Source organism: Trematomus bernacchii, unplaced genomic scaffold (assembly GCF_902827165.1).
Source record: "Trematomus bernacchii unplaced genomic scaffold, fTreBer1.1, whole genome shotgun sequence".
Lineage (NCBI taxonomy): Eukaryota > Metazoa > Chordata > Actinopteri > Perciformes > Nototheniidae > Trematomus > Trematomus bernacchii.
Genome location: NW_022988098.1, coordinates 9,126,375 through 9,150,632, shown reverse-complemented (window position 1 = coordinate 9,150,632; position 24,258 = coordinate 9,126,375). Strand labels below are relative to the sequence as shown.

Below are 24,258 nucleotides of genomic sequence, written 5' to 3'. Positions count from 1 at the left end.
TGATTTCTTTGGATAATGAAAAAAATGCAAACTTGGTGTTCCTTTATTTATTTTTTAAAGATGAAGGACATCTGCCTTTCCAGTAATGAAGGTTCCGTCAGTGATAAAGACTACATTCCTGAAACGGCGTCTAGCAGCGATGGATCCAGCGCCGATGAAGACTGCCCACCTGACTCTGAAGCAAATACTGATTGGGATCATCTCATTGCCACCATCAGGGATTCAAAGCCACCCCATTGTAAGACAACATTTAAAATACCTCTCTTAAAGCTTCAGTTCATAACAGATATGTATTTATCAGCTACAAAGGAAACAGACCCAGGAACAGCTCGAACTGCAGGCAGCCGAGAGTCACATTGATTATTGCTCAGGCGTCATCTCTACTGTGGTGAATTGTCGGAAACATAACAACACATTGTGCATGTAGTTATCCCAATATTTATAAAAGATCTTACAAGATTTGAGCTCCAAATAAAGCAGCATGTTGCAGTGCTTTCTGCCTTTTTTCTCCTCTTTCAACCAAGAAGCCCTGTACCGCCCGCACCTCTGGAAAAACGCTTAATAATTCAGTCGTAGATACCACATCACACATATCCTCACATCACTGTAGAACACAGAGTAGTGTTCAGGCTACCGTTTGTTACTCACAAGGCCCTACATGGCTGTGCTACATTGGGAAATGCATCGATGACGTGGTCCCGAAGGTTTCTGTACGGACATTCCCAAATCAAAAGCCCTGGGTAAACGGTGAGGTGCGCGGCAAACTGAAAGCGCGCACTCTCGCGCACACAGCGGGAGATTTGGAGGAGTACAGGAAGTCTAGGTATGATCTCCGGAGAGCAATAAAAAATGCAAAGAGACAGTACAAAGAGAAGGTGGAATCTGACTTCAAAGGCTGTAACACTAGGAATATGTGGGGGGACTAAGGACAATGACTGACTACAAAGGAGCAGCGGGGGGTGCTGCGGGAGTGTCTGCGTGCGCATCTCTCCCAGATGAGCTAAACAGTTTTTTTGCACGCTTCGAGAGCAGCCGGGCTGTGGAGGTACAGAGGGACCAGGAGCTACACTGCCCTTTTGTTTTAAATAGGGCAGATGTGTGTAAATCCTTTAAAAGGGTTAACCCACACAAGGCTCCTGGACCTGATGGCATCCCTGGCCGTGTTCTCGGGGTGTGTGCAGTTCAGCTGGCAGAGGTGTTCACAGACATCTTCAACAGGTCCCTGCTGCAGTCTGTAGTCCCCACATGTCTTAAACACTCCACCATCATTTCTGTCCCCAAAAAGACAATCATCACCTGCCCCAACGACTACCGCCCAGTAGCACTCACCTCCATCATAATGAAGTGCTTTGAGCGGTTAGTCAAATTATTCATCACCTCCTCCCTCCCTGAATCTCTGGACCCCCTGCAGTTTGCCTACAGAGCAAACAGGTCCACAGACGACGCCATAGCCCTCACCCTCCACACTGCCCTCTCACACCTGGACCCGAAGAAGAGGAACACATATGTGAGAATGCTGTTCATTGACTACAGTTCAGCATTCAACACCATTGTGCCCTCCAAGCTGGCCATCAAGCTCAGAGACCTCGGACTCAACAGCGCCCTCTGCGACTGGATCCTGAACTTCCTGACGGGCAGACCCCAGGCAGTGCGGGTGGGAAATATCACATCCTCCACCCTGATTCTCAACACCGGTGCCCCTCAAGGCTGCGTGCTCAGCCCTCTCCTCTACTCCCTGTTCACCCACGACTGCGTGGCCACACACAGCTCCAACACCATCGTGAAGTTTGCTGATGACACGACCGTCATCGGCCAGATCACAGACGATGACGAGACGGCATACAGAGAGGAGGTCGAAAACCTGACATCTTGGTGCCAGGAGAACAACCTCCATCTCAACATCAGCAAAACAAAGGAGCTGATTGTGGACTACAGGAAGCAGCAGGGAGAGGGACACGCCCCCATCGCCATCAATGGGACTACGGTGGAGAGAGTCAAAAGTTTCAGGTTCCTTGGGGTCCACATCACTGAGGACCTGACATGGTCTCTTCACACCACCACCATCACTAAGAAAGCTCGACAGCGGCTCTTCTTCCTCCGCAGGTTGAGGAGGTTCAAAATGGATTCCAGGATACTCTGCAACTTCTACAGGTGCACGATAGAGAGTATCCTCACTGGCAGCATGACGGCCTGGTACGGCAGCTGCACCGACCTCGATCGTAAGGCTTTACAGAGGGTGGTGAAAACTGCACAGCACATCACCAGGACGGAGCTGCCATCCATGGAGGACCTTTACTCCCAGCGGCTCAGGAAGAAATCACTACGGATTATCAAAGACCCCCATCACCCCAGCCACAAACTGTTCTTTCTGTTGCCGTCTGGCAGACGTTACCGCAGCATCCTGGCAAGGACAAGAAGATTCGGAGACAGTTTCTTCCCGCGGGCAGTGAGACTGTTAAAAAATTGAACTGTTGAAACAACTTCAAACATTCAACTGCTACTCAGTAGTATGTATCTAATACCTAATATATATATATCATTCCAATAACTTGTATATAGACTCATACTGCACTATTCCACATCATAACTTTATTTCATTTTTATAACTATTATTATTTTTGTATTGCTCTTGCTCTTATTGTTATTATGTTATGTTATTATGTTGCATTGTTGGAGAAGCCTGTGACATAAGATTTTCAACTGCATAATTACTCTGTAGCTATGTCAGATTGACAATAAAGAACCTTGAACCTTGAACCCTTCATGCATCTCAGACCTCTTACATCCCACTCAGATCAGTCGACCACAGGCTCTTATTTATACCCTGCTCCCTCTGTAAACCCCTCCTCACCTCTCTGACGAAGGGTTTGGGGTCGAATCCCCCCCCTGCTGAGGGTCCTTGAGGCCTCATCACTCTCACCAGCTGCAGGACCACCAGCAGAGCCTCTGAGGTGATCTTATAGAAGGAGTCCTCCACACAGGAGACCACCGGGGGGAGCAGCACCTGCAGGGGGACGAGCACATCTGTTTAGCGGACTCTGGGCACCAGATCGTGAGCGCATTAGGAGGTGGAAACGAGATGGATTAGGATACACTGTGCTTCTGACCAGCGTTAGAAGTGTGGTGCTCAGACACCTAGAAACGTTTTGTTTTTACCAAGCATTCATTGAGAGCCTTATTTGTTTTTCTTTTATCTGCTGGTTCCATAGCCTGACACTGAAAGACAGGAACAGCCTGAACAACATGTTAAAACCTGCTCTAAGGTCATCGGAGTGAAACAGAGAGACTCCTTTTTGAACACCAGATCAAAAAAACGAGGTGTTCCAGCAGATTCTGCAGAATCTGCTGGAACATCAGCAGGACATGACTCTTTAAAGTAGAGACACTACATACTGTAACAACACTTACACATGTAAATAACACATTGTAAGCTACATTTTTAGTTTTTTGGTAATCTAAAACATAGACAAGTATGGTTTGCCCTTAAGATGTCTTTGTGTCATTTGTATGTGTGCACCCTTCCCATATGGACAGGAAGAGTGGACAGCTAAGCGTTGCTGGTGGAGGGAGAGGTGTGGAGAGGGCAGAGGTGGGGACTCGAGTCACATGACTTGACTCGAGTCGGACTCGAGTCGCATATTTTTGGACTTGAGACTTGCTTGACTAACATTGATAAAAGACTTGACTTGACTTTGACTTGGTATTCATGACTTGAGACTTGACTTAAGCTTGAGACAGATGACTTGAAAGGACTTGACTTTTTAAAATGAAATATTTGCGTTTGTTTTTGTATTGAGATATTACATTTCGTTGTTTCGAAACGTGATTGGGTGATTATAGCACCGTGCGCGCAAACCTGGCAACCCACTAGCAGTGTTGCCACTTGGCGACTTTCTCGTTAAATTCGGCGGCTTTCCAAACCCTCCGGCTACTTATTTTTGTCAAAAGCGACTAACGACTAATTTAACGACTTGTAATGGTGTTATTAGGGACTTTTCTGGTGTTTGGAGACTCAAATATTGTTCAGCAGTTAACGAGCCGCGGGTGCTGCCGTGAGCCCCTCTGCCCTCCCATAGTACTCACAGGCGCTCGGCCTCCCGCAGCAGCTCAGCTGCAGTCAGAGCAGAGAGGAGACAGCCACACTCTCCCGCGTCGAGACTGCAAATGAATTGCGCATGAGCGGGATTTAAATGTAAAATGTAAATGTTTCTTCACTGTCACACTATAATAAATAACTGCCTTTGCTTTGCTTTGACTCACACAGCCTCAGTCACTTAATCACCTCGTCCACTGTGTGTGTGCCTCTGTGACAAGCTAAACATCCACGTAGGTCATCATGTCACAGTCTAAAGTTACTGTGGCCTATTCACAAAAGTACAGAAAGGAGTGGGAATCAAACCCTGAGTTTAAAGGATGGTTGAAGCCATTTATTGGAGATGACACACGGGCCTACTGATATAGGCCTACTGCCTTTATTGTAAGGGAGATTTCTACTAAAAACTACTAAAAAATCCTGTAACTGCTCTGCTGACTTTCTACCCTTTTTCTACATTGGTTCCAGCGTGTGAAGATTAACGGCGTCGGCTTCCGTTAGCCTCAGAGTAATTGTTAAGACAGCGATGAACAGTCCTTAGCTCTAATCCCCAAATCAAAGAGAAGTTGCGCAGACCACCAACATTCAGGTTTGATTTCCTTCACTCAAAAAAAACATGACTTCATCTTTCCTTCCTTTCAGAGATCGCAGCGCAGAAGCTAGACTTACCTCCTGTATTTACTAATTAGCGAGAATGTGATTCAGGGTTCTTGAATTCACTTCCCACAGAACAGTACAAATAATGTAAGCTTTATGAAAGAAAAAGACAAAGGTGGTATTTCTAAGTGAGTCTGGAGATGTTGTAACATGCATAGTAGGGTGTGTGACATATACAGCACACTGTGAGGTAAAAATGAGAGGAAGAAAAATTGTCTCGGAGTGTGACTACAAAGATAGATGTGTGTGGAGAAGAGAAAAATATACAGAGATGAAAGGTTAAGGGAGAACAAAGCATGTCGAGTAGTGAGCATGGTTAAATAAGTGTTGTTTTATTGTGCATGCACTGTGCAAATGTACTCTAGGTAGAAGCTGTGGCATAATCCTGAGGGAGCAACACTATCAACAGACAAAGACTTGCATACCATTTATTCATCCAATTTGACCTGACAGCTAATTCCATTTTTTTATGAACACACATATGTTAATATCCCTTCATATTTCCTTCTTGGCTTCAATTCAAACTGTGCTTTGGTGTTTGTGTGGAGCCCAAGGCTGAGCGTCATTACGGTGCTCGGCAGGCTCATTGCAGATCTATTATGTTGATTTGACTCCATGAGGTGGTAGAGAAAGCACTTGCTATGTGAGAAGCAGAGTAATGTGATTATATTACAGGAGCAGTAGGGTTGTTTGATAAGTATAGGGCCGCGAGAAACTCGCGGAAGTGATTTCAAAACAAAAGCACTCGTTTGCCATTGGAACGTTGATAATATTATAAACGAGGGGAAACAAAGGTGAATTTAGCGATCACAACGAAAAACGGCCAGACACACATTGAGCCGCAGAAAATGAATGTTATTAAAAGGACTGTAAATATAATAAGTCTATGTCATAAATGGACAACATGTTAGGAGATTTAAACTACACAGCGATTCTGCACTGCGGTCACTCAGCCGTCCTGTTTTTTCAAATCAGCTGCTCTTCATTTTTTTTTTACAAATATTTTTTACACCACAAGTTCTTAATAAAACTGACCCTGTTGGACTCGGGTATTAGTTTGCCTGCTACTAAACATCCATTGAAGTACTTTTACTGTGTATTTTTTAGAATACCCTGTCAAAGTCCCTCCTGAGAACAAAAGCAAGCCACGTTCTGCTAAGTTTGATGAGGGAATTCTTTTTTGTTGTCATTAGTTCTTCGGTGAGATTGATCCTGTTGGACTCAGTACTAGTGAAACCCCCACAAGTATATGAAGTACTTTTACTGTGTAGTTACTTTATAAACTCTGAATCTTGTTGGTGCTTGAAGAGAAATACAGACTGGTTCAGCCGGCCAGGTTATATATATGCCCTTTTTTTGCAATATTTATAAAAATGTCACTAGTTATGTAACAAACCACTATCTGAGGATAATACAAGCAACCATAAAACGCCCTTTATCTCGAGAGCCATTGAAGCCCATGAAGAATTTATCCTTCCACAAATCTTTTCATCTGCTGTATTAATAAAGTTGCCACGTGTTTTCAAATTCAAGTTAAGGACACTATCTGTGCAGAACATGAACCCTTTAACTGCCAGACCAAGAAAAAAGCTATGGAACAATTATTTGTTTGCATTTTTTTATCAAATGGGCCACAACTAACCACCAACCACATTTCTTTTTTTTTTTGACTGACCACACAGTTTTGTTTTTTGAGCCCAGACTACCAACTGGTCGAGCTGGCCTTCTATGGTAAAGTGATTTTCAACAATCATCATACAGTACAGTATTTGTATGCCATCAAACTCAAATAAACACAACCTCAAATAAAAAATATTATTTGATGGAAAATTAGCAATATATAGATATATTCATAAAAGATAATAAATTATAATTGTAAAAAAGGAAAAAGGTAATGTTAGTGTTTTTTCATAATAAAAAAAAAAGACTTGCTCATCTTACTGTAGATGCTGAATTGGCCTAACAAGAACCACTGGCCTAACAGCAAATGTCTATAATCCTGTGTTGCCTAACTTGCTCATCTGTGTGCAACTTCGGGCCTGAATGCCATGCATGAAAGCTGCTTTATGAATTATTATCACTCTTTCACTCTGAGACTCATAAGGGCAGTACTAGATGTAGTAATATTACCACAAACTAGCCATTTATTTACCATATTTTATTGGAAAACATCTCTGAAACTCTGAAAAAGTTCATATTGCTAGTTTACCATAAAAGGCCAATTCGACCGGTTGGTTGAGCATATTTTCAAAAATATAATTTCACACCCTTGTTTAAAACTTTTTTTTTTTGTGCATCAAGTTATCTGATTATGTTCACTCAGTGCTCTGACACTAAAACATGTCCAAAATGACATGGTTACCTTACAGAAGTTGACCAAAAAGAGTGATTTAGTCAGCAGTGATTTTTAGCATGCCAACTTTCTCAGTGGAGCCTAGCTGAAGGGCTTTCTATTCGAACCACAGTGACATCTAGAGGTTGTTTTGTGCATAGCATGTCAACCCAAATGTAGAGCTGGCTGAATCAGATGGAGTAAAAACTTTTTTATTTATTTTTCAACAAGATATCAAGACACAAAATGAGCTCTACCAAATGGTGGCGCTGGCTGTTAAAGGTTTAACAATATTCTTCATTTGCAGTATTTATTTTATAAAGTGTTCAGAAAGACTGCATCAATGACTATGCTATATATATATATAATATGAATATTTGTATTAACTTCAACCAAAGTCAATTCTAAATAGCGGGCAAAAATGGGTTAATTGCCATGGATGTGGTGTTGATATAGTTTACGTTCCATTTCAACTATTTTTAGCAGAAAAACGTCTATTGACTACACGCTTTTTAATAATTACTATTTAGAAAGGTTTTTGTGAGAAATCATTTCAAAAGTAAACTTTTTTTTTCCTTTTGTATTTAAATTTGAAATGTTTGCACCCCAAACATTATTAATTTATACATTTTTTATCAATTGTTTAAAATTATGAATCAATTTATTTTATTGTATTTCCTTGAGGCTGGGGAAGATATCCAGCATGTAGTTCACCATGCAAATGTTCTAATCAGGGTTCATACACTTTTTCACCAATGCATCTCCATGACTTCTCCATGACCTATACCTTAATTTTCCATGACCAAAAACATTACTCTGTCTCAGCGGTTCCACTGAAAATGGTTTATTTTAACATGGAACAGGAAAATAGGGTCTGAAACATGTTGTCCCTTTCTAAAATAAATCCAATAGGCTTACTAGCTTCTACACGCTAAAGCAACTCAAATCTCTCACCAGCAAAATACCTCGTCCAGTTAATGCCATTTTACGTTTCATTACTATACGATACAGTATTTATTATCATTATAGTATTACTATTTTGGCGATTAGATAAAATATAAATTTATTTGATGCCAATTTTTAGTTCACATTTCCATGACCTTTTCCAAAACTTTGGGGAAAATATTGTTTTCCATAACTTTTCCAGGGCCTGGAATTAGCATTTTGAATTTCCATGACTTTTCCAGGTTTTTAATGACCGTAAGAACCCTGTGTAATACAAGTAAGTATAAGTATAATGGAAAAGTAAATAAAAAAGTTTCATAGGAGGATGTGGAATTATTTTCTCTCACCGTACACAATCAAACAATTTATAATTTAGCTATGGCCTTCACTCACAAAAAAACATTTAGTTGAATTGGGACACATTTTTCGAAGCTCTGACATGCAATGACTGGGACTGGTGGAAGAATCTGCGAGGAATTAACTAGGAGCAGAGGAAATAATCATATTTTAAAAGACAGCAGCCCCATAAGAGGCCAACAAGAGTCACAAGGGTGGTGTCACTTTGCTGAAGGATAGACCAGCTGTCCAGGCCAGACTCTAAAGACTTTGCATGGTGTAAAATGCTGCTGCTGCAGTACTAGTGCTGATATCATGTCTACCATCCTCTTAAAATACTCTGTCCAACAATATAAGTCTCATGAAGAAAGGTGTTTTAACGCTTATTCAAAATAGTAGAGAAACATGCATTCTAGTACTCAGGAGGGGACTTTGACAGAGGATTACTAAAAAGAAAGTACTTCATTTTATTGTTGGTTAGCAGTCAAAATAATACCGAGTCCAACAGTGTCAGTTTTATTAAGAACTTGCGGTAAAAAATATTTGTAAAAAAAAAATGAAGAGCAGCTGATTTGAAAAAACAAAGTGGAGAGACGGCTGAGTGACCGCAGTGCAGAATCGCTGTATAGTTTTAAATCTCCTAACAATGTTGTCCATTTTAGACATAGACTTATTATATTTACATTACAGTCCTTAATAACATTCATTTTCTGGGCTCAATGTGTGTCTTGGCCGTTTTCGTTGTGATCGCTAAATTCACCTTGTTTCCCCTCGTTTATAATATTATCAACGTTCCAAGCAAACGAGTGCTTTTAAAAAAAAATCACTCTCCGCGAGTTTCGCGGCCCCCCCCTCCCCCCTCGCTCCAACGACCATTAGACCATTTAGTAAGGTAAAAAGCAAAAACGCCTCGCAGACACTCTTCCGTTTACTTGTTTAATAAAGAAAACAAATGGTCCGTAGATACACGGATTCATCTCCCTCCATCATGTTGATTTGAATCAGAAGTTCTGAACATGAGCCCGCCCCCGCTCGACCTTCTGAGCCAATCACAGCGCGATAATGACCTGCCTTCCGTTTCAACCATACTCCTTCCGTTTCCACTATACTTTCTCTCCCACATACATACATTCTTCTCTTGCATACATATATTGTCTTCATACATGCATATATTATTTATAATATTAAATGTAAACATTGAATGAATGTGCATGAGAGCAAAATGTATAAATATGAGCATTAAAATATATGAATATGAGAACAAAATGTAAAAATGTGTGAGTGAAAAACTTATAAATGTGTGAGTGACAATGTATGAATGTGTGCATTGAAATATGATAATATGAGAGCAGAATGTATGAATGTGTGAGTGTAAATATATACGTGTGTGAGAGTGAAAATGTGTGTGCAGAGTGAAAATGTATGTATGTAAAAGGAGAATGTACGTGTGTGAGAGTGAAAATGTATGTATGTAAAAGGAGAATGTACGTGTGTGAGAGTGAAAATGTATGTATGTAAAAGGAGAATGTACGTGTGTGAGAGTGAAATGTATCAGTCAAGAATACAAGTGTTAACCATCAAAATTCCACAGTCATAAGGCTTAAAGCACATGTGTCAAACTCAAGGCCCGGGGGCCAAATCCGGCCTGTGATAGATTTAATTTCGGCCCGCAGGATAATTTCTAATAACTATTAGATCTGGCCCGCCGGTATATTGCACGCACACCTTCACTCAATCCTGAGGGTTTCCTCAGCTCAGAGCCTGAGCCCAAACATTGATGAACTTGCACCCAAGATGAGATGCCAAGTATCTAGGACGGTCGGAGAGAGTGGACAGTGGACAGTTGGCTGAAGGGAGAGACGGTGAGGGGGCAGGAGGGGTTGTGGCCCAGGTGACGGGGGACACAGGGCCTGCCGTGGTACAAGACAAGTGGAGAATTAAAGGGGTGCAGGATATGTGCTGTCCAGAGAAGAAAGGCAGATGGAAGGAGCACTATTGGCGTTTATGAAGAAATATGGAGAGATTGAGGTGACAAGATGATGGCCAAGGAAGGGAGGGAGAGGGGGGGGGGGGGTTGAGGAGAGTGAAAGGAAAGGTCTCAAGCATCATTAGTTTCAATCTCTGGCCTCATTGCAGGTGACAGCAGCATGGCTAAATTACCTGGCACTCAAATTAAACAGGGCATATAGTGAGAGTGAGAGACAGTGAGAAAGGAAGGGACAGAGACAGTGTCTGTGTGTGTGTGTGTGTGTGTGTGTGTGTGTGTGTGTGTGTGTGTGTGTGTGTGTGTGTGTGTGTGTGTGTGTGTGGTGTGTGTGTGTGTGTGTGTGTGTGTGTGGTGTGTGTGAGTGTGTGTGGTGTGTGTGTGTGTGTGTGGGGTGGGGGTGTTGACACATTAATGCAATTTCTCTCTGGATCCCTCCGTTCCCTCGGCCCAGCCCTGGATAATGAGCTAGCGAACACTCTCCCTTTCCCCCCCACTGGGCCTACCTGCCATGACAAAAGTCTCTGAACGCTATTTTTGGAGCCCCACTTCTCATTTATTTCCTTGAATTGGTGATGATAATGATCATTGTGGCTTGAGGTGCCATATTCAAATTAACTGCCATTCCTCCGGTGCTATCGGCCCGGCATCTCCCAGCCTGCAAAAAAGTGTCCCTGCACCGCGCCCGTCGGCTCCCACCGTTCCTCCCCTCCCTTACCTCTCCTGGAAGCTACACAAAGACCATTGAAGCAGCGCCGGCTGATATGTTTCCTTGTTGAGCTTATTCAAATCAGGTGTTTGAAAACGAACCTTGTTTGCATTGTAATGTTGCGTGGCAGAGCATCTACAATTGACAATTTACTCATACAGGCCTGTTAGAGGGCTAGGTGCGTCAGTGCTGTGAATATGAAATGAATTACATTCCCGCCTGTAGTTATTCAGATCAGAGTGTAACATGATAGCTTACATGAGTGGGTTTGAATGGGGGTCTAACTAAATACATTTGAATTGGAAAGGGTGTGTTTGGCAGATTGTGCCACTCACCAGGTGCTGCGGCGGATAAAGCAAGCAGTTTATTGTACATAATAGGATGCAAGAATCTTTACATATACATGAATTCTATTAGGCATCGCTGGCACTGGAGGGAGGCACAAAAGGCAGCGGCGCTCACTGAGAGGAGGTGAGGGAGCTGCTCACATCCATCAGTCTGATAAAGAGATTTGTATTCGTCAGTCTAGTGCAGGGGTCGGCAACCCCTGGCACGCGTGCCAGCATTGGCACGCGGCACCGTAGCCAGTGGCACACTAGGAATAAGTCGAATAAGTGTGCAAAATATTTAAATTGTATTTTCGGATCCTGAACGAGACCGCCGCCAGAGCGCGTCTCCCCGTTACCTGCAGAAGGAAGCCATGCACGCAACGCAGCCCCGCTCTCTTTAACTCCAGATGACTTTCTGCCGCTTTCCTCCGTGGTGCAGTGCTGATCGTTTCACCACGGAAGAAAGCACTTCACAAATTGCAGTACCCATAAGGAGCTTTACAAATGTCGCAGTTTTTGCGTGGCTGTGTGTGTCTTTAGTTGAAAGCCCAGTGGCGATCTGCTCATCTCTCATTGAAATAATATGCTACAAAGGGGCGGACTGGCCATCTGTGTGTTGAACTTTCCTGTCGGCTCCCAGACCGTAGTCGAGGAGGGCAGAAGCAACGAGCTTCAGGTTCAATAACCCACTTTAGCTTAAATGACTGGAGAGAGGCGAGCTCTTCTTGAGAGGCCGTTGCATTTATTTAGCTGTTCTTCTGTTTCACAAAATACATCACAGACCTCTGTTTTTCTGCTGCTTCGTTTCACTTCCAGAAACATACTCACACGCACACGCCACACCCCTCTCTCTCTCTCTTAAAGGGACAGCGATCTCATCTCACTCTGCATGACCCTAATATCATAACATGTGTGTTCTGGAGAATCACAGAACGGACGATCGTCCTTATTATTATGCCGTTTAAACCAATTATTTAAATGTGTTTGTTAAATTCGGTATCATGTAAGTTGCGCTGACAGGTCCACACACTGCTTCCCCGCAGCGAGGCCCCCCCGCCCTCCTGTTGATAGATCACGAGCGTCAAGCTCCTCAACATCCTCAACACCCCCCCCCCCCCCCCCCCGTTGATAATTCTCGATCGTTGGCACGCTGATAATTTTTTTTTTTTAAATGGCACTTCATATCAAAAAGGTTGCCGACCCCTGGTCTAGTGTGTGTGTGTGTTTGTGCGTGTGTGTGTTTGTGCGTGTGTATTTTGTGGGAAAAAAGGCCATCATGCTGCCACTCTCACTTTGCACTGTTTTAGGAACAAAGATAATAAAGTGTTTCTGTGAAACAAAACACCTGGGGGATAACTGTCACTGCAGAGACTCCTCTCAGTACAACATCTGTGTGTGTGTGTGTGTGTGTGTGTGTGTGTGTGTGTGTGTGTGTGGTGTGTGTGTGTGTGTGTGTGTGTGTGTGTGTGTGGGTGGGTGGGTGGCTGTGTGTGTGTCTGTGTCTGTGTCTGTGTCTGTGTGTGTGTGTGGGTGGGTGTGGGTGTGTGTGGGTGTGGTGTGTGTGTGTGTGTGTGTGTGTGTGTGTGTGTCTGTGTCTGTGTGTGTGAGTGTGAGTGTGTGTGTGTGTACCTGTGATACGTGCATGTCGCTCTCATCCACCAGACCCGGCAGCTCGCTCAGGACCGGTTCCAGCGCGGCAGGTTTGATGTTTGCAGCCTGATGCGTGATGATCGAGGTGAGACAGGCCAGCGTCCCGAGCTTCAGAACTCGCTCGTTCTTTCGGAGGAAAGATCCCAAAACTGAGAGCGTCTCCGGCAGGATGGAGGACAGGTCGATCTGAGAGAGGAGGAAGAAATGTTTACAGCAGGGGTGTCAAACTCAATTTCATGGCGGGTCACATTAGCATAAAGGTTGCACTCAAAGGGCCGGTTGTAACTATATAAATATATAATATATATATAAAAGAATGTATTATATTACATTATTGCCTCTGAATTGGATTATTATCGGATAGGATAATAACTTAGTAATTGACTACGTCTGAAAGCAGAAGTCCAGGGCAAATAATTGCAAGTCTCTTCAGTGCGCATGTCACAAAACAAGATGCATTGTGGGACATGTAGTTTATGGGCAACCTGCTTCTGTAACCGTATAATAAACGTATTATATTCTTTGCAAGCTCTTGCGAGGCCACATAAAATGAAATCGCGGGCCGGATTTGGCCCCCGGGCCTTGAGTTTGAGACCCCTGGTTTACAGTGAAGCCTCTACTGCAGTAAAGGTATTCACACACAGTGAAGGAAAGTCGTAAATAAAATGTTTCAGACATATATCATTTATTCTTCAGAACATTTTGGGGGGATTTAAGGACGTTTTCTTCATATTTGGGGGGAATGTTTCACATATTCTTGGGAAAATAATTTGAGACATTTTCTGAGAATTATTCTCTTCTTTTTTGTGGCATTTTATTGTTGTTTAAACTTTGCTAATTGTAAATACTGTTGGGTAGTTAAATCTAGAGCAATACAGGCTATTATATGAGAACATCATGTTTGTAGCTTTGTCATGTGAAAACCACGTATCTGTGAAGTGAACTTTTCATGGGTTTCTCAGAAATACAGCCTGTTTTCAGCTCTGTGACAATGCCTTTTCCAGCTAATCCAAGAGGCTGCTGGAACATCAGCAGGACATGACTCTTTAAAGTAGAGACACTACATACTGTAACAACACTTACACATGTAAATAACACATTGTAAGCTACATTTTTAGTTTTTTGGTAATCTAAAACATAGACAAGTATGGTTTGCCCTTAAGATGTCTTTGTGTCATTTGTATGTGTGCACCCTTCCCATATGGACAGGAAGAGTGGACAGCTAAGCGTTGCTGGTGGAGGGAGAGGTGTGGAGAGGGCAGAGGTGGGGACTCGAGTCACATGACTTGACTCGAGTCGCATATTTTTGGACTTGAGACTTGCTTGACTAACATTGATAAAAGACTTGACTTGACTTTGACTTGGTATTCATGACTTGAGACTTGACTTAAGCTTGAGACAGATGACTTGAAAGGACTTGACTTTTTTAAATTAAATATTTGCGTTTGTTTTTGTATTGAGATATTACATTTCGTTTTTTCGAAACGTGATTGGGTGATTATAGCACCGTGCGCGCAAACCTGGCAACCCACTAGCAGTGTTGCCAACTATATAATAAATATTGCTTTTGCTTTGACTCACACAGCCTCAGTCACTTAATCACCTCGTCCACTGTGTGTGTGCCTCTGTGACAAGCTAAACATCCACGGAGGTCATCATGTCACAGTCTAAAGTTACTGTGGCCTATTCACAAAAGTACAGAAAGGAGTGGGAATCAAACCCTGAGTTTAAAGGATGGTTGAAGCCATTTATTGGAGATGACACACGGGCCTACTGATATAGGCCTACTGCCTTTATTGTAAGGGAGATTTCTACTAAAAAATCCTGTAACTGCTCTGCTGACTTTCTACCCTTTTTCTACATTGGTTCCAGCGTGTGAAGATTAACGGCGTCGGCTTCCGTTAGCCTCAGAGTAATTGTTAAGACAGCGATGAACAGTCCTTAGCTCTAATCCCCAAATCAAAGAGAAGTTGCGCAGAACACCAACATTCAGGTTTGATTTCCTTCACTCAAAAAAAACATGCCTTAATCTTTCCTTCCTTTCAGAGATCGCAGCGCAGAAGCTAGACTTACCTCCTGTATTTACTAATTAGCGAGAATGTGATTCAGGGTTCTTGAATTCACTTCCCACAGAACAGTACAAATAATGTAAGCTTTATGAAAGAAAAAGACAAAGGTGGTATTTCTAAGTGAGTCTGGAGATGTTGTAACATGCAGTAGGGTGTGTGACATATACAGCACACTGTGAGGTAAAAAGGAGAGGAAGAAAATTGTCTCGGAGTGTGACTACAAAGATAGATGTGTGTGGAGAAGAGAAAAATATACAGAGATGAAAGGTTAAGGGAGAACAAAGCATGTCGAGTAGTGAGCATGGTTAAATAATTGTTTTATTGTGCATGCACTGTGCAAATGTACTCTAGGTAGAAGCTGTGGCATAATCCTGAGGGAGCAACACTATCAACAGACAAAGACTTGCATACCATTTATTCGTCCAATTTGACCTGACAGCTAATTCCATTTTTTTATGAACACACATATGTTAATATCCCTTCATATTTCCTTCTTGGCTTCAATTCAAACTGTGCTTTGGTGTTTGTGTGGAGCCCAAGGCTGAGCGTCATTACGGTGCTCAGCAGGCTCATTGCAGATCTATTATGTTGATTTGACTCCATGAGGTGGTAGAGAAAGCACTTGCTATGTGAGAAGCAGAGTAATGTGATTATATTACAGGAGCAGCAGGGTTGTTTGATAAGTATAGGGCCAGGCCACGGCTGTAGATGGGCCCCGGTGCCCTGTAGCTCCACAGTTTGGGAGCACATTCATTAACAGCCACAGATTATTACCAACAGCTTGTGCTGGGTACTGCCCAGCACACACACCATCATAAACATTCACATCTGTACACTGTCACTGTTCAAATTGAATGCATTCATTCTCTAATTTGATTACATTATTTCCTTGTTTGATGTATATGATGCTGTGTGTGCACACTGCGAACAGGAGATAAGAAGCATCACCACATGAGGACCAATTTGCTTACTTTCTTAGTCGGAGAAACTTTATTCTCTCTCTCTATTTAGATGTCACTGTTGGTGGCAGAGCTATGAGTTCTTAGATGGGGAATATTAATATTAATATCCGCTTTTCTTCTGTCTCACTAAAACCCACCCTCTTGCATCCTCCAGCTCCATACAAAACATGGCTTCTTGTGTAGGAGAGGACTCTTTTAGAGTAGAACACTTAAACCAGTTGTTAATGACTTATGAAACTATTTTTATAGTATTCAATCAAACTTCAAATTCACATTGTTTATCAGAAGAATAAACTATGACAATATTATTATTCAGTCATGAAGCTAGTCCTTATTGTAACTTCAACTTGAGGCGCTCCTATCAAGACTAGCGATTCACTTCCCACTGCGTACATGCCCTCATTCTCACTCTGTCTGAAATTCAATATTGTTTTTTGTGTCACACACAAACACCCACAAAAAACGTGGCTGTGTTGCCTCGGGGTCGTGACAGTGCTGCTGCGGTTCTGAGGAGGTGATGGCAGACAGTCAGCAGCAAACAGCAGACACCAACCGACTGTGTGCACGAGCCTGTGAACTGTACGCACTCTGAGGAGATACATGTGTCTGAGACATATCTGTAATGTTCAGGCTCATATAAATGTGGTTTAATTGAGTCTTGTGATAATACTGTGACATGAAAGGTGTAAATGAATACAAATAGAACGATCTGAACGGCGACAGGGAAGGCAGAGAGTTGCGACGTGACTTTCTGGAAGTTTTGTCAGGCAGCTAACTTTATGTAAGACAGTGTTAGAATTACTCGTGGTACATACATAGCTCTGGCTGAGGAACATATTAAGCTATTAGCATGTTAAGACATTTTAGGTCATGAACATTTCCCAACGAGGGGGTGCAGTTCTTCCAAAGCTGGATAGTTCATATTTATGAAATGTGTTCAGATCTTCCCGGCGTATTCAAAGGATGGGTATATATTTAGTATACATGCTGTAACACTTAGACATATAATATTTACAGAAAAACTCGAACAGGGTATGGCAACTGTACATTCTTATTGTTTTGTGCTTCTTAAGCTGCCTTTTGTGTATACTTATGGAAATGTTCCTTTATCTTCAGGAGTCTTCAGTGGAGTGCTGCTCGGGGACAGGGGTTATGCCTGCCAGCCTTTCCTAATGACCCCATATCCTGACCCTGGTGAAGGGCCACTTTCAATGTGGCCCATACCAAAACCAGGGTCAGGATAGAAATGACCTTTGGACTACTGAAGGCCCGATTCACCTGCCTGCGAGGGCTCAGAGTGGCCCTTGAAAGATCCCATCATAACGGCCTGTGTTGTGCTGCACAACATTGCAACCATGAGGAATGAGAGGGCCCCTCATGCAATCCCCCAACCTCCTGATGTGGTAGACCCCATCACCCTGGACTACCCTACTGGCAGGGCTGTCAGAGATGCTATTGCATGTTATATTGGCCAATATTTCTTGGTTTACTTTTTCTTTAAAGACAAAAGGGATTTGTGTTTTAGGTATCCTAAAAGATGTAAAGGTCACCTTATGCACCTTTCATTTGACTTGAAAAAAAATTACTGAATGTTACAAAATTACCTGTCTTTCTCTCTCCAATTTCTCCACCTCCAGCTTTGTTTTTTCCATCAACAGCTTCTGGTGCTCTATGAGGAGGTCATTCAATTGGATGCTTTGGACTAGGGTCCGTTTGTACAGGGCCCGCACAGTGTCTGCTTCAGCCTGAAACACATGAAACACATATATGTTGCTTTAACATTCAAGCATGGCTCACAGCAAGAAAGCTGACAATTTTAAACTTGACTATACTTTTACATTTTGTTTAATTAATTACTTGTCGTGAGGGCCTAGGTGAGGGCCTAGATGAGGGCCTAGATGAGGGCCTAGATGAGGGCCCAGGCTGTGGGGGAGGAATCGGCACCCGCTGTGGGGGAGGAATCGGCACCTGCTGTGGGGGAGGAATCGGCACCTGCTGTGGGGGAGGAATCGGCACCTGCTGTGGGGGAGGAATCGGCACCTGCTGTGGGGGAGGAATCGGCACCCGCTGTGGGGAGGAATCGGCACCCGCTGTGGGGGAGGAATCGGCACCTGCTGTGGGGGAGGAATCGGCACCTGCTGTGGGGGAGGAAGAGTTCCTTCTTCCTGCGAATTGAGCAAAGCAAATATATTTTCAATACACAGTCGTTTTTTGTCCCATGTGCAGAGCACCACCATGTGCAAGTAATCAGAAAGAATCAATTAAAGCAACGTGTCCACACCATCTCTGCGCTCTCTGACAGTGTGTCATCCTCATCTAGGCCCCCCTGAAAAGAAGAAGAAATGTAAATGGTCTATTTTATCCATATTCAGCTCAAGGTGACATACCAAAGGTTACGTTACCTCTGTATGAGGTATAGTTGTTGATTGGGGGGGGGGGGGGGGCAGCAACACCACGTTCTTCCCATCATCTGCAGAACAATAAAATACATGTTACTTACTCCCACAAAAATAGATATATAATTGTGTTTTATAGCAACCCAGCTGTTTCAAGCTCCCTGAATCTTACCCTGTATATAAAGGTGGTGGGAGCTGCTGCAACCAGGGTCTGTAGAGAACCCCCCTTCCACCCCTACCATCAAGGGCCGACCCTCATTGTTGCTGAGGGCCAGCTCCTCGGCAGGGGTGAACTCTGCTGGAGGAGGGCCCCCTCCTGTCTTCCTCTGGTCCTTTTTTTTCTTGTTGGCTGCAAGAATTGGGAAAAAATGTGACCGCTTTCCTATACAGTTATGAAACCCAGACCAATTGAAGCAATACAAAACGTGTATTTTCAAGATCTCAAAAGAGGGACATTTACCAGATTGAAGGATGTTCTTGTATTTTATTTTGGTCTGTTCCCAGGTCCTTTTGGAGCCGCCGGGATTACATCTGACAAACGAAACGAAAAATGTCATGCACAGCTTGAATTAAAAATAAATGCTATAAATTAAAAGGATAAAAAGAACATTAGGCTTAAAGCATGGCTCAAAGTCCACTTGTGACCCTCGGGCGATGATATGATAAAGACAAAAAGGCTGCCACTCAATGATCAATTTGGTATTTTAATGACTATTTATCCGCTGAACTAGAAAATTAATCTGGAAGCGTGACATGACTGCCGTGCATCCACACTTTTTAAAGATGTGCAGCTGTGCACGCTGTTACATAGGACGTAATTTACTTACGCATTCACAGAGTCAGCAATTTGTTGCCAACCACTTTGGCGACTTTTGGCAGCCGCAACCGTGTTGCTTTTAACTTTTATCATGTGCTTGAAGTCCTCAAAGCGGCTCATTATAACACTTTGCTCCTCCGCTGTGAAGTACGCTGCTCTAGCCTTGTCCATGTTTGTGATTGGTCGAATGCTCCAGATTCCACCCATTTTATGTGAACGCGCACCTAACTAGATAGGACACGGCTGGCTTGAGATCGAGTTGATAGCCAGCGTCGTAGGACAGTTTAGCGAGAGCATTTTTTTTTTTTTATTAAGTCAACCGGATAACTCAAAACATATCCAGGATATGTTGAACTAGATTCGTAGTATACCCCCCTGGTCCGGAGCAGGTTAGGTTGCAGGCTAAGAAATCAACTCAGTGAAAGCACCGCCTGCTGACCAATCAGAGCTCCGTGTGCGGAGTTTAAAGCTATCAAGTCATATTACAGGATAGAGGAAAAACTGAAAAACTGCCGTTGCAGGAAAGACGGCCGGCAAAAATCAACTGACTGTGTGAACGTGAAAATTAAAAGAATATCCCCTCCCATCTTCAGAGCAATCTGACTATTATAACATTAGCGTTAAGAAAGCTTACTTAAATATCTGCCACGACATAAGTAACCGGATCAGAGTAACATTAAGTACAGTCCGCGGCACTGTGAGTGCAGACGTTGATGTGTCTCATTATCATTCATATCATATCACATCATAATGTATCATATATTTCCTTATCTGAGTCAGCTGAGCCGTATCTGGCCGTGCAACACTCACAGTGTCACATACTGTATGCAGAAGTATTATTTTAAGCAACACATTAAGTTGACGAAAAACACTCGAGTCAAATGTAATTAAAGTCAGATCCACTCGTGTCTTGGACGGGGCAGTGATATCATAAACCTGTTAATGTACGCATTCAAACACTTTTTCTTTTACCAGCTGTATTCACCTTGCAGGTGCAGCTATGTGGCTTTGATCCTGGATAAAGTGTTTAAGTCATGGATGTTTAAAGTTTAACTTCTTCATATTTGACTAATAATAAAGTTCACTTTTCATTCAGGAAGTATGACGCTGCGCTGTCAGTACGCTTGTCCATGTTTGAAATCACACCTCATAGTCGAATGCTCCAAATACCACCCCTTTCATGTGAACGCGCACCTAACTAGATAGGACACGGCTGGCTTGAGCGATCCACTTGATAACCAGCGTCGTAGCACAGCTTAGCCAGAGCACGTATGTTTTGGATTGGGCCAACCGGCTAACTCAAACATATCCAGGTTAGGAAAATCCGGCTTCGTAGTACAGGCCTCTGGTGTGTAATGTGCATGAACAGCAGACATGTTGATTATTTATTAATAGCATTTTATGTGTGAAAAACGTCTCATCCCAAGCCAGTCAGACCAAACAAAACTAAGGTACATTATTGTCTGTCTGGCTGTGGTATTAGCCGGTCTAAATGGATTTAACAGAAGTCTGTGAAATAATTGAGTATATAAATCACTGAAACTCTTTAATCTGTTTCTAGTGTCGATACTCGTGGCAATTGGGTGTGTGTGGGTGTGTTGTTTTTTGTATGGAAAGGGATAGCACAGCAATGAAAATAGTCCAAGCATCATTATGACAAAACATTGCACATTTATTTCCTTCCTATTTCTTTATCTTGATTTACCTACACTCACAGCATCAGATTAAAATCGCCATAGCAAGGGATCTGATCTGACCTGTGCAAATGTAAGAGCAAATAATGTCCTTTTCTACTGTACACAGAGAAATGAAAAAACAATATTTCTGTCACTTGAGGGGGAAAATGGGAAGTCAGCATTGCAAACTAAAACACAGAAGTTGTGTTGACGTATTAAGGATTAAAACTGGGTATAGCCTGTATCAGCCTGTATGGAAATGAACCAGCATGCATGGACACACACACATATAGAGCATACATCATGCGTCCTGCCATATGTAAGACATTTGTAGACATATATAAAGACTATATATTATTGAATTACAATTAAGATAATAAGATTAGATATACTTTATTTGATCTAACATATTGATGTTTTTTCGTTATAGCAGCTTGTGAAAACCATAACAAATAAGTGATTAAATGCTACAGTATTCAGCAAACACAACTGCAGAGCTGCAAACATTGCAAACAGACTAAGGTCTACAACACCAAGTTGTCTTTGTGTATTTGTGAATGAAGCGCCATCTCATGGTTAAATCCTGTAATTGAACAAATGGGGAAATTTGGCAACGCCCTCTTAGCAATTTGGCAACGCCCCCAGCCACTGGGATCCGCTGGATGGAGTCCTATCTGGAGTGCCACATCTGTATAAACTATGGACGCCCCCTAACACCTGCATCAACGCCTCTGTTCAGACACATACTAAAAAGGAAATGTGTTTTTACCAAATGAAATTATCTCAATTGAATCTATAGAGGAACTGTAAGTACTGTTTTACAGGAAGTCATTTCAGTTTTCCAGCAATCAGGCATGCGATTAACTGGCATGAGGCAATATTATATATGTTCTGTCATGCCACACTAACGGCCCGTTAAACACAGCAGCGTTAAAAAAATGTTGGAGGTGGGCGTATCTGAAGCTTGGGGATTTTTTGCGAGCAAGGCACCAACAACCAATCACATGAATCTCCCGCCCCCGACATACGAAGCAAAAAAGCCCGAAGTAAACTGGATATAAACTCCCCAAACAGGCGAAAACCTACCACTGTCTCTGCCACCTCCCTCCATGCCTGGCTCCTCCGGTTTGTATCCCGGTAGGTAAATAGGGACTGGTCCTAAAGCACCGGGTGATTCCCTACCGCTAATTTCTCCTCCATGTTTTGGAATATGAGCAAATGACCTGCGGTATGTCTCTCCCAGCATACACGCCGTTTGATTGGCTAGAGCTTGAACTGTCAGATTTGAGTACACGGGATTTGATTGGCTGACGCTTCCACCTCAGCCTCAAAAGTTGAACATTGCTCAACTTTGAATCCTGAAAATCCTGAAAATCTCCGCTCGCCTGCCCACAATGCAGTTCGGCGAAAAGTGAGGCAAAGTGACATCACCCCATTCAAAGTGAATGGGCAGAAGCGTTCCAAGATTTTTTAACGCTGCTGTGTGGACGGGCCGTAACAGATGTTCTGTCTTTAGTGCTCGCTGCTGGTTCCACTGCTCCTTAGAATTTCATTACACACATTAGTGCAGCTTGTGTTTTCTGTATGTATTTTCATTTAGGATAAACATTGACATGGATATTGCTTATCAAATCATGGCATTTTTAACTAAGATCAATTGTTGCAGATTTTCCAGTGGAGTGTGTTTAATGACTCGTAAATGTATATGTTATAACTCAGCCAGTCTGTTACAAAGCTTAGTGTATTGATGTAGTGACGTTTTAGTCCTGCTGTTATTTTAAAGTAATTAGTTAACAACAGTGATGGCTGTGTGTTCGTCAGTTTAGTTAAAACTGTCCAGCCTGGAGTCTACATTAGGGAACCTTACACTTTTTTCTCTATTTAAAGGTATTCCAAACCAGGTTTTCAGAAGTGAAGCTGTTAATAAAGTTTCCTCCCTTTCAAAGTACTCTGCAGCCTGACTGTCACCTTTCATGAGAAGACAACGGGTTAAACAAACAGCTTAGAATTCCACAACCTCAGCAGGCAGTTTGATATCATATCTAATCCCATAAAGCAGCAGAAAGGAGCTCCACTGCCCCCAGTAGAGGGGCCAGGAGCCTAGTTGGTAGTGTGGCTGCGGCTGCTGCACCGCTGCTCTGTTGTTTTATGGTGGACGAGCTTGCGTTTGATAGCACCCTGGTTTCCTGGCTTGTGGTCTCAAACAGTGTGTAAATGTTTGCTGGATGGATGTTTGGATGTCGTTACCTGGAACAGGATTTTATTGCAGCCCCTCCCTTCTCTATATATCTCTCTATCAGAACCAGTACAAGAACAGACAACAGACCGAAAGAGATATACACCAGTCCTGCATTTACTGTTGATATCTCCTTAAAGCCTCAGTGTTGGCTACATTTACTTACATGCACTTAGGAATTAGGTTACACATACTGTAAGGCACTGGGGAGCAATTATAAGTCTTGACTTTTAGAATTGGTGATTCATTGAAGTCATTTACCTGGCTGTTTGAACATTACATTACATGTCACTTGTTAGACGCTTTTATCCAAAGCGACTTACATACTCAATACTGTGGACAATCCCCACAGGAGCAATTTGGGGTGAAGTGTCTCAGGGACACAACGGCATGCTGACTGCAGTGGGGTTTGAACCTGTGCTCCCTTGATCCGAACACCAACGCTCTATCCACTGCGCCACACGCCTCCTGAACCCATCATTATAGTTAAATCACAACAAGACAAGCATCAGTGTTTTATCAAATATAACCAGTGGCGGCCGGTCCATAGGGGCGCTAGGGGCGCCGCCCCACCTCTTCTCATATTAAAAAATAAAAATAAAAATATATTTAAAAAAATATATATATTTTTATTTTTATTTTTAATGAACAAGGTAAATATTATATAATTAGTATCAGTAAAATGTATAATCTACAATAAAATCTCGTTTAAAATTGTGTTACGATGTCTAAAGTTACTGATAAGTCACATGTTTCCTGCCTGGCCTTGCCCGTGTACCTTCTCTCGTCTGGGGCGCTAAGAGAGGAGCCCTCAACCAGTGCAGCAGCAGCCACTAGCAGCTGACTGTTGCTATCTGTAACGTGTAAACTATGCCGCGAAAACATAATTTCAGCCAATCAGCGTCGTCAAATATGACGGTCACCGGGCGCCAATGTCAGCGCCCCGTGCAGTCTGTGAGTAGTTTGGACAGTGACTCGTATCCGGTTGACGCAGTAGTTGATGAGGATGGCTTCGTGTGCAGGTGGAGTCTCCGGACCTCGGTCCCCGCCTAATTCTGTTCAAGAGC

General features: G+C 42.8%; 1 protein-coding gene and 1 long non-coding RNA gene across 2 annotated transcripts in view; both read right to left on the bottom strand.

The window, feature by feature from the left end:
• The window catches only part of LOC117475539 (cullin-associated NEDD8-dissociated protein 1-like), a 46,445-nt gene extending 27,954 nt beyond the window's left edge, over positions 1-18,491 (bottom strand). The window contains exons 1-4 of the mRNA XM_034121816.1: positions 18,469-18,491; positions 17,671-17,811; positions 13,015-13,221; positions 2,852-3,004 (exon numbers count right to left, since the gene is read on the bottom strand). Coding sequence (XP_033977707.1) covers positions 2,852-3,004; positions 13,015-13,221; positions 17,671-17,718 — 408 coding nt within the window. The 5' untranslated portion in view covers positions 17,719-17,811; positions 18,469-18,491. The remainder of the gene's footprint in view (positions 1-2,851; positions 3,005-13,014; positions 13,222-17,670; positions 17,812-18,468) is intronic.
• A 5-nt stretch (positions 18,492-18,496) lies between these two features.
• LOC117475544 lies at positions 18,497-21,126 on the bottom strand. The gene is made up of 4 exons (XR_004555181.1): positions 20,985-21,126; positions 18,923-18,993; positions 18,635-18,811; positions 18,497-18,536 (listed from the first exon to the last, which is right to left on the bottom strand). It is a non-coding gene; the product is annotated as an uncharacterized LOC117475544 (long non-coding RNA).
• Between the last annotated feature and the right edge of the window lie 3,132 nt (positions 21,127-24,258).